At 46.4% G+C, this 11,163-nt stretch overlaps 1 protein-coding gene across 2 annotated transcripts in view; it reads right to left on the bottom strand.

Annotated features, from left to right (window-relative positions):
* hk2 (hexokinase 2) overlaps nt 1-11,163 on the bottom strand; it is a 97,849-nt gene that overhangs the window by 48,878 nt on the left and 37,808 nt on the right. Inside the window, exons 10-12 of one of the 2 annotated variants that reach the window (XM_061907073.1) lie at nt 1,836-1,908; nt 1,604-1,775; nt 1,385-1,533 (exon numbers count right to left, since the gene is read on the bottom strand). In XM_061907073.1, coding sequence (XP_061763057.1) covers nt 1,385-1,533; nt 1,604-1,775; nt 1,836-1,908 — 394 coding nt within the window. Of the gene's footprint in view, nt 1-1,384; nt 1,534-1,603; nt 1,909-11,163 lie in introns of both variants that reach the window. The other variant, XM_061907072.1, reaches the window with a different exon arrangement.

The raw sequence follows: 11,163 nt of genomic DNA, 5'->3' as shown, positions 1-11,163 counted from the left end.
ATATTTTTTATTCTTTTAAGTTTATTTTATCGGATATCGGCAAAAAAAGCCATTATCGGACATCTTTTGATTTAAGAGTGGCATAAAAATGAAACCTTAAAACACCATAACCTCATTAGGTGGCATTTTTACATCATGTCGCAAATATAGGATAAGGCACCTTTTGGACAAATAGTCCATTACTTCACAAGCACTACAATAATAGTACTTTTAAAGGGGAACATTATCACCAGACCTATGTAAGCGTCAATATATACCTTGATGATGCAGAAAAAAGACAATTTTTTTTTTTTAACCGATTTCCGAACTCTAAATGGGTGAATTTTGGTGAATTAAACGCCTTTCTGTTTATCACGCTGGAAGCGATGACGTCAGAATGTGACGTCGCCGAGGTAACACACCCACCATTTTCATTTTCAACACATTACAAACACCGGGTCTCAGCTCTGTTATTTTCCGTTTTTTTGACTATTTTTTGGAACCTTGGAGACATCATGCCTCGTCGGTGTGTTGTCGGAGGGTGTAACAACACTAACAGGGAGGGATTCAAGTTGCACCACTGGCCCGAAGATGCCAAAGTGGCAATAAATCTGCCGCCAGAACCCCATTGAATGAGCCGGAGTGTCTCCAAATTTTACCGGCGATCCTAAGGTCAGACATGGCACAGAGATGTATGGATAACCTGCAGATGCATTTGCAACGATAGTCAACGAAATCACAAAGGTGAGTTTTGTTGATGTTGACTGCCAGCTAATCGATGCTAACATGGTACGCTAATCGATGCTAACATGCTATTTACCGGCGGTGCTAAAGCAGACATGTTACAGAGATGTATGGATAACCTGTAGATGCATTTGCAACTATATTACGTTTCCTTCCACCCACATTTAATGCGAATCAAACACTTACCAATCGACGGATTTAAGTTGCTCCAGTGCCACGAGATGCGAAAGTCCTGATTGTTTGGTCCGCACATTTTACCGGCCATGCTATGACTATGAATAGCGTCAATAGCTTCAGTTTGTTCTTCAATACTTTCATACTCCAACCATCTGTTTCAATACATGCGTAATCTGTTGAATCGCTTAAATCGCTGAAATCCGAGTTTGAATCCGAGCTAATGTCGCTATATCTTGCTGTGGTATTCCCATTGTTTGTTTACATTGGCAGCACTGTGTGACGTCACAGGGAAATGGCCAATGTCTTCGCAGAAAGCGAAAATAAAGCACTTTAAAGCTTTATTTAGGGATTTTCCGAGACCGGTAAAATTTTGAAAAAAACTTCAAAAAATACAACAAGCCACTGGGAACTGATTTTTTTTTTTTTTTTTAACCCTTTGGAAATTGTGATAATGTTCCCCTTTAAGAAGTGCAAGAGACTTTACCTCTTCTCCTGTGCCTTGCATTGTCTCCTGTGGGATATTGTAGACCTTCTGGTGCATGTCAACATTGTGTGTTCTGCCGCTTTGCACATGCACAAGCAACACTCTAAAACTTGAGCCTCCAAGGTCCAAAACCAAGAAATCCCCTTGTTCTAAAAACAGAGAATAAGTCATAGGCAAGTTTCAGTCATGGAAGGGGATTATACGTGTGTTAAGAGCTACCTGTTCCATCTGGAATGGACCCGACAAATGTCGGAAGCATCCTGATGCTGGCCTGGTCATGTTCTTGCTTGGAGAGGCCTCGCACCATACCTTCACCTACAAGTGTTTTCACTCTCAGCAGCTGCTCCCGATTCAAACGCAGAGTGTTGAGGATGCGTTGACGGTCAGCGTTCTGAGCAGCAAGGCGCAAGGCTACAGCCGTTACCATAGCAGCACCTTTCCCGCTGCCAACCTCGGACCTCAAAAACCGCACGTCACAGTCAGGCACAAGCCGGCGAACCATCTTGTGGAGCCTCCTTGGAAACCTAGGTAAAGTTTGCAAAAAAGATTAAGCCAGTAATAAAATGGCTGAAACTATCCATATAGAATTCAATGTATGTCATGCGGTTTGTTATTTACAACAAATAGGGTGTAAAAAAAGCAAAAGCAAGTCAGGTATTTAACTACCAACCCTGTTTCCATATGAGTTGGGAAATATTCAGTTGAATATGCTACAAAGACAACATATTTGATGTTCAAACTGCAAAAACTTTTTTTTTTTTTTGGCAAATAATCATTAACTTTAGAATTTGATACCAGCAACACGTGACAAAGAAGTTGGGAAAGGTGGCAATAAATACTGATAAAGTTGAGGAATGCTCATCAAACACTTATTTGCAACATCCCACAGGTGTGCAGGTTAATTGGGAACAGGTGGGTGCCATGATTGGGTATAAAAACAGCTTCCCACCCCCAAAAAAGCTCAATCTTTCACAAGAAAGGATGGGGCGAGGTACACCCCTTTGTCCACAACTGCGTGAGCAAATAGTCAAACAGTTTAAGAACAACGTTTCTCAAAGTGCAATTGCAAGAAATTTAGGGATTTCAACATCTACAGTCCATAATATCATCAAAAGCTTCAGAGAGTCTGGAAAAATCACTCCACGTAAGCGGAATGGCCGGAAACCAACATTGAATAACCACTGTATCAAAAACCGACATCAATTTTTAAAGGATATCACCACATGGACTCAGGAACACTTCGGAAAACCACTCTCACTAAATACAGTTTGTCGCTACATCTGTAAGTGCAAGTTAAAGCTCTACTATGCAAAGCGAAAGCCATTTATCAACAACATCCAGAAACGCCACCGACTTCTCTGGGCCCGAGATCATCTAAGATGGACTGATGCAAAGTGGAAAAGTGTTCTGTGGTCTGACGAGTCCACATTTTAAATTGTTTTTAGAAACTGTGGACGTTGTGTCCTCCGGACCAAAGAGGAAAAGAACCATCCGGACTGTTATAGGCGCAAAGTTCAAAAGCCAGCATCTGTGATGGTATGGGGGTGCATTAGTGCCCAAGGCATGGGTAACTTACACATCTGTGAAGGCACCATTAATACTGAAAGGTACATACAGGTTTTGGAACAACATATGCTGCCATCTGAGCGCCGTCTTTTTCATGAACGCCCCTGCTTATTTCAGCAAGACAATGCCAAGCCACATTCAGCATGTGTTACAACAGCGTGGCGTCGTAAAAAAAAGAGAGCGGGTACTTTCCTGGCCCGCCAGCAGTTTAGACCTGTCTCCCATGGAAAATGTGTGGCGCATTATGAAGCGTAAAATACGACAGCGGAGACCCCGGACTGTTGAACGACTGAAGCTCTACATAAAACAAGAATGGGAAATAATTCCACTTTCAAAGCTACAACAATTAGTTTCCTCAGTTCCCAAACATTTATTGAGTGTTGTTAAAAGAAAAGGTGATGTAAAACAGTGGTGAACATGCCCTTTCCCAACTACTTTGGCACGTGTTGCAGCCATGAAATTCTAAGTTGATTGTTATTTGCAAAAAATAAAATAAAATCTATGAGTTTGAACATCAAATATTTTGTCTTTGTATATGAATATGGGTTGAAAAGGATTTGCAAATCATTGTATTCTGTTTTTATTTACCTCTAACACAATTTCCCAACTCAAATGGAAACGAGGTTTGTAATTAGTTGTACTATACACAGTTTTGTACAGCCTTTTGTTGTGGCTCACTTTGGAGAGCTCTTACAACTGGAGCCGATATTCGTTAAGTCAATTACCGAACAATAGATGAAAATTAACTCGATAACTTTTCCAGCGCCGATGACCGTCATGTTCATGCGTGCTTTAGCTTGTGATGGACAAAGTAACGAACATGGAGAACAAAATGACCCGATTCCACAGCACCCACCAATTTAGGTTTTAATCCTTTGGAACAAAGTGAGACTATCAACACCAAGGAGACGGTTTGCGGAAAGTGCGGGTACGGGTCACGGAACGTACAGTAAATGAAGTATTGTTGACAGTTTTTAAAGTGGTTTAGATGTAGAATTGATTGCCCACATTAGCTGCGTTGCTCGCCACCGAGGACGAGTTGATTTTTACGTTAGAAAACGACAAAAAAAACAAAAACCTTTTGTCTTTTTGTCTCTTTTACTGATTGTGAAAGGGCAAAAATCCATTGGGTGTTGTGGCCAAACAGCTCAATTTTTGTCGACATCATGTGTCTGACATCACATGGCCAAAGAAAAGACCTTCTGTAGGAAAGTGCTGTGGTCAGATGGAACAAAAATTGAGCTGTTTGGCCACGATACCAAGCAATATGTTTGGAGGAGAAAAGTTGAGGCCTTTAATCCCAGGAACACCATCCCTACCGTCAAGCATTGTGGTGGTAGTATTACGCTCATGGCCTGTTTTGCTGCCAATGAAACTGGTGCTTTACAGAGAGTAAATGGGACCAAAGGAGGATTACCTCCAAATTCTTCAGGACAACCTAAAATCATCAGCCCGGAGGTTGGGTCTTGGGCGCAGTTGGGTGTTCCAATAGGACAATAACTCCAAACACACGTCAAAAGTGGTAAAGGAATGGCTAAATCGGTCTAGAATGAAGGTTTTAGAATGGCTTTCCCAAAGGATCAAGACAACCTTGATCCTTGTATAGTTAAGCAAGTGTTTGTGGCGTTTCAGAAGCTTTTGACACAGATTTTGTACTTTTACATTATTATTCTATTCCCTTTCACCGCAATGTTTACAAACACTTTCCTCCTCAATGGCTCCATATCCGGGTCTCAAACACTTTACACGTTTCCATCCACCGACTTCAACCACGCAATAAATCAATCAATCAATCAATCAATCAATGTTTACTTATATAGCCCTAAATCACTAGTGTCTCAAAGGGCTGCACAAACCACCACGACATCCTCGGTAGGCCCACATAAGGGCAAGGAAAACTCACACCCAGTGGGACATCGGTGACAATAATGACTATGAGAACCTTGGAGAGGAGGAAAGCAATGGATGTCGAGCGGGTCTAACATGATACTGTGAAAGTTCAATCCACAATGGATCCAACACAGTCGCGAGAGTCCAGTCCAAAGCGGATCCAACACAGCAGCGAGAGTCCCGTTCACAGCGGAGCCAGCAGGAAACCATCCCAAGCGGAGGCAGATCAGCAGCGCAGAGATGTCCCCAGCCGATACACAGGCAAGCAGTACATGGCCACCGGATCGGACCGGACCCCCTCCACAAGGGAGAGTGGGACATAGGAGAAAAAGAAAAGAAACGGCAGATCAACTGGTCTAAAAAGGGAGTCTATTTAAAGGCTAGAGTATACAAATAAGTTTTAAGGTGAGACTTAAATGCTTCTACTGAGGTAGCATCTCGAACTGTTACCGGGAGGGCATTCCAGAGTACTGGAGTCCGAACGGAAAACGCTCTATAGCCCGCAGACTTTTTTTGGGCTTTGGGAATCACTAATAAGCCGGAGTACTTTGAACGCAGATTTCTTGCCGGGACATATGGTACAATACAATCGGCAAGATAGGCTGGAGCTAGACCGTGTAGTATTTTATACGTAAGTAGTAAAACCTTAAAGTCACATCTTAAGTGCACAGGAAGCCAGTGCAGGTGAGCCAGTACAGGCGTAATGTGATCAAACTTTCTTGTTCTTGTCAAAAGTCTAGCAGCCGCATTTTGTACCAACTGTAATCTTTTAATGCTAGACATGGGGAGACCCGAAAATAATACGTTACAGTAGTCGAGGCGAGACGTAACAAACGCATGGATAATGATCTCAGCAATCGTTCTCGAGCCACAAATCGTTGAACTTGCACTTACCCATCTTAAGCGTGTAATTCGACTCTGTTTTGGGCTTTCGTTGAGTTTCGTTGAGTTTTCTCCACTGCTATGCTAAGCTGTAACAACACACCACTGGGCGCACACAGAACACTAGGTGGTGTGCGATTAATCCTGACCGGGCAGCAAAGGTAGCCTACTGTAGATTGGTTTTGTAGTCACATTATAGCGTGCTGTAAAATCCAAACATTTAAAAGCAAGACTAAAGTTTATGCATGTGTTGATTGATTGATTGATTGAGACATATTCCGTACAATTAACTACTAAATGCTAACACCCGTTTAGTGGTTTTAGAAACACCAGAAAAACTTATTCGAGTGTTACCATTTAGTGGTCAATTGTACGGAATATGTACTGTACTGTGCAATCTACTAATAAAAGTTCAATCAATCAATCAATAAAAACACCCGAATAAGTTTTTCAACTTGTTTTAAGTCGGGGTCCACGTTAATCATTCATGGTAAACACAATTTTAAACTGTGTACATACATCTACTGATGCCTCTGGACACATCTTCAGTGATGTGCCTGGACTCATCGGGTGTTTCGGGTCTTTCAACATCATACACCCTCCTCCAGGTGACCCAGCCTGGGCTGATCAGACCCCAGCTTGTGTCCAGATGGCTAGTTAGCTACCATGACTCCATGGCTCTCCCCTTTTTGAGCCGCAGCCATCTTGAGGCCCTCTCTGCCGCATCGGTGGTACTGCGGAGGGCTCTCCTCCTTCTCTCGCCCTCGATGCCCAATGTGCTGAAGGCTCTGGTCAAGGAGCGGGCTGCAAAACCCCTTCATCCAACCTCAACTCTCCAGCCAGCCTGCTGACAGTCACTGACCAGTCCCGCGTACTTGGAGATATTCCTCTCAAAGGCTTCTTCCAGGCGGTCTTCCCATGGGACGGTCAGCTCCAGCAGCACTACCTGCTTGGTGGACTCAGACACGAGGACAATGTCTGGTCGCAGGGTGGTGACTGCAATGTGGCTGGGGAACTTCAGCTGATGTTCAAGGTCCACCAACAGCTGCCAGTCTCTTGCAGAGGTTAGGATGCCCGCAGAAGTTCTTCTGGCAGGGGTTGGCTGCTCCCCAGCTCTGACAAAGGCGATGATTTTCTTGGAGGGTCGGAACTGCTTCGCCCACACAAGTCCTGCGCTGATGGTTTCAGCAATGGTCTTAAGGACTTGGTCATGCCTCCAGCGGTACCATCCATCCATCATCTTCCGCTTATCCGAGGTCGGGTCGCGGAGGCAAAAGCCTAAGCAGGGAAACCCAGACTCCCCTCTCCCCAGCCACTTCGTCTAGCTCTTCCCGGGGGATCCCGAGACGTTCCCAGGCCAGCCGGGAGACATAGTCTTCCCAACGTGTCCTGGGACTTCCCTGTGGCCTCCTTCCGGTTGGACGTGCCCTAAACACCTCCCTAGGGAGGCGTTCGGGTGGCATCCTGACCAGATGCCCGAACCACCTCATCTGGCTCCTCTCCATGTGAAGGAGCAGCGGCTTTACTTAGAGTTCCCCCCGGATGGCAGAGCTTCTCACCCTATCTCTAAGGGAGAGCCCCGCCACACGGCAGAGGAAAGTAATTTCGGCCGCTTGTACCCGTGATCTTATCCTTTCGGTCATGACCCAAAGCTCATGACCATAGGTGAGGATGGGAACGTAGATCGACCGGTAAATTGAGAGCTTTGCCTTCTGGCTCAGCTCCTTCTTTACCACAACGGATCGGTACAACGTCCGCATTACTGAAGACGCCGCACCGATCCGCCTGTCGATCTCACGATCCACTCTTCCCTCACTCGTGAACAAGACTCCTAGGTACTTGAACTCCTCCACTTGGGGCAGGGTCTCCTCCCCAACCCGGAGATGGCATTCCACCCTTTTCCGGGCGAGAACCATGGACTTGGACTTGGAGGTGCTGATTCTCATTCCGGTCGCTTCACACTCGGCTGCGAACCGATCCAGCGAGAGCTGAAGATCCCGGTCAGATGAAGCCATCAGGACCACATCATCTGCAAAAAGCAGAGACCTAATCCTGCGGTTACCAAACCGGATTCCCTCAACGCCTTGACTGAGCCTAGAAATTCTGTCCATAAAAGTTATGAACAGAATCGGTGACAAAGGGCAGCCTTGGCGGAGTCCAACCCTCACTGGAAATGTGTTCGACAGCGGTACCGTCCATCTCCAAGTGCCCTGGTGCAGCAGCTGAGGATGTGTTGCAGGGTTCCTCGCTTGGAACACAATGGGCTTGCTGGTGTCTCTGCTATGCCCCATGTGTGCAGGTTTGATGGGCTTGGAAGCACATCGTACACTGCCTGGATGAGGAATTTAATGCGGTGAGGCTCGGCCCAGGTCACTTTCCTCTCAACCGCATTCTCCCATCTTGTCCAAGCTCCCTGTTGCTTCAATCCCACTGCCTTGCAAGTTCTTATTTCCTCCCCTGCAGCTCTCACCTCCTCCTGAACAAGGCAGCGCCCTTCCTTCCCGCTGGTTTTCAATTGAATCTAAAGACTTTTCTAATTTGTATTCTAGACCTTTTTAAAGATTTTGGAATAATCAAGCTATCCCCAGGTGCATGTCTTTGGAAGTGGGAGGGGCCTATCCCCAGGTGCGTGTCTTTGGAGGTGGGAGGGGACTATCCCCAGGTGTGTGTCTTTGGAGGTGGGAGGGGCCTATCCCCAGGTGCGTGTCTTTGGAGGTGGAAGGGGCCTATCCCCAGGTGCGTGTTTTTGGAGGTGGGAGGGGCCTATCACCAGGTGCATGTCTTTGTAGGTGGGAGGGGCCTATCCCCAGGTGCGTGTCTTTGGAGGTGGGAGGGGCCTATCCCCAGGTGCGTGTCTTTGGAAGTGGGAGGGGCCTATCCCCAGGTGCGCGTCTTTGGAGGTGGAAGGGGCCCATCCCCAGGTGCATGTCTTTGGAGGTGGGAGGGGCCTATCACCAGGTGCGTGTCTTTGGAAGTGGGAGGGGCCTATCCCCAGGTGCGTGTCTTTGGAGGTGGGAGGGGCCTATCCCCAGGTGCGTGTCTTTGGAGGTGGGAGGGGCCTATCCCCAGGTGCGTGTCTTTGGAGGTGGGAGGGGCCTATCCCCAGGTGCGTGTCATTGGAAGTGGGAGGGGCCTATCCCCAGGTGCGTGTCTTTGGAGGTGGAAGGGGCCTATCCCCAGGTGCATGTCTTTGGAGGTGGGAGGGGCCTATCCCCAGGTGCGTGTCTTTGGAAGTGGGAGGGGCCTATCACCAGGTGCGTGTCTTTGGAGGTGGGAGGGGCCTATCCCCTGGTGCGTGTCTTTGGAGGTGGGAGGGGCCTATCCCCAGGTGCGTGTCTTTGGAGGTGGGAGGGGCCTATCCCCAGGTGCGTGTCTTTGGAGGTGGGAGGGGCCTATCCCCAGGTGCGTGTCTTTGGAGGTGAGAGGGGCCTATCCCCAGGTGCGTGTCTTTGGAGGTGGGAGGAGCCTATCCCCAGGTGCGTGTCTTTGGAAGTGGGACGAAGCCAGAGTATCCGGAGGGAACCCACGCATTCACGGGGAGAACATGCAAACACCACACAGAAAGTTCCCGAGCCTGGATTTGAACCCAGGACTGCAGGACCTTCGTATTGTGAGGCAGACGCACTAACCCCTCTGCCACCGTGAAGCCCTATTTTCAATCAATCAATGTTTATTTATACAGCCCTAAATCACAAGTGTCTCAAAGGGCTGCACAAGCCACAACGACATCCGTGGTACAGAGCCCACATTTTCCCCACTGTATTGTCAGCAAAAGTTATTATCACAGAAGGAAACCAGTGACCTAAAGCGAAAAAAAGCAATTACAGCCATCGCGACTTAAGAAACAGCACACACATCTCTATCCTGGTTGTTCAGTGTCATACTGTGGCTACAAAATAATCAATTGTTTTTGTTCAGTGCACTGCTTTTCTTTGTTCGCTGATCCTTACCAGCTGTTAGTCGGCTGCGTGTTGTAAGTGCGGCCATGATTGCTAACACACAAGGACGTGATGTCTTCAATCAGCACAATTGGCGACACAACAAATGAGGAGAGGGACTAGATACAATTTGTTCTGACGGAATATATACGTTTCGTGTATAAAATAAGTGTACTGAAATCCCACTCCCTATGTGAGCACTACAAACATGATTTAATAAGGTGTAAGTGTTCAATTGAAGTACATTCTTGATTTTTGTATGTGTTTTTCTTAGTCCGAGTGCATGTCTTCCTCAGGGCTTCAGCTTGTTCTCCGGTCCCTAAAGGAGCCACATGTAGTGCTGTCCTCACTGTCAGGAGACGGGGGGGCTGAATATTAATCAGAGCCTCGACGTTTGGAGTTTGTATGTTCTCCCTTCAAGTGCAAGGATTTTCTCCAGGTACTCTGGCTAATAATAGGCTAAGGGGAAACTCTGAATTGTTGGTAGGTGTGAATGTGAGTGGGAATTAGGGCTAGGGCGATATATCGATATACTCCATATATCTCGGGTTTGTCTCTGTGCGTTATAGAAAATGACTCTATCGTGATATTCGAGTATACGTTCTCAGGCAGTGGCATTTATCTGCGGGCAATACACTGCATGCGTTTCTCACTCTTTGTTGTCTCTCCTTCTCACAGAGACTTATTAGCTGTGGTGCTAGCGGTGTGGTGCGAGTGGTGATACGAGAGAAAGAAGGTGCGAATCTGGTAACAAATGAAGGAAGGATTAATTCCCACGAAAAACAGCAGGGGGTCCATTGTCTGGCGGTGGTTGGGCTTCAAGCGGGAAGATGTCGGACAGACAACCGTGATTTGTCAAGTGTGGGGCGAAAGCATTGCTACAAAAATTAGCATTACTGCTAATTTGTAGCATCATTTGAAAAGTCACCCGCTAGAGAAGGAAGAGTGCTTGAAACTCCGCATGTCAACATCTCCGTTCGGTGCCACACCAACAAAATGCTTAGGCAAAAATTCCCAGATCAACACCGTATGAAAAAAAATAGTCAACAATAGATGGAGATAACGTCCACAGGAACCTACCAGATAGCGAAGGATTTGATTTCCTATTATGCATCTCTTTTTTTTTGACACTTATTGCAATACATGTATATCTTGTGTGACATCATGCACAAAAGTGCACTTTATTTGTTTCAAACTATTGTAGTGGCATATATCGATATACTCCATAAATCTTGGGTTTGTCTCTGTGCGTTATAGAAAATGACTCTATCGTGATATTCGAGTATACGTTCTCAGGCAGTGGCTTTTATCTGCGGGCAATACACTGCATGCATTTCTCACTCTTTGTTGTCTCTCCTTCTCACAGAGACTTATTAGCTGTGGTGCTAGCGGTGTGGTGCGAGTGGTAATACGAGAGAAAGAAGGTGCGAATCTGGTAACAAATGAAGGAAGGATTGATTCCCACGAAAAACAGCAGGGGGTCCATTGTCTGGCGGTGGTTGG

Source organism: Nerophis ophidion, linkage group LG07 (genome assembly GCF_033978795.1).
Source record: "Nerophis ophidion isolate RoL-2023_Sa linkage group LG07, RoL_Noph_v1.0, whole genome shotgun sequence".
NCBI classification, from domain to species: domain Eukaryota; kingdom Metazoa; phylum Chordata; class Actinopteri; order Syngnathiformes; family Syngnathidae; genus Nerophis; species Nerophis ophidion.
The sequence above is the reverse complement of the archived record's forward strand: the minus strand, read 5'-3'. Positions and strand labels throughout refer to the sequence as shown.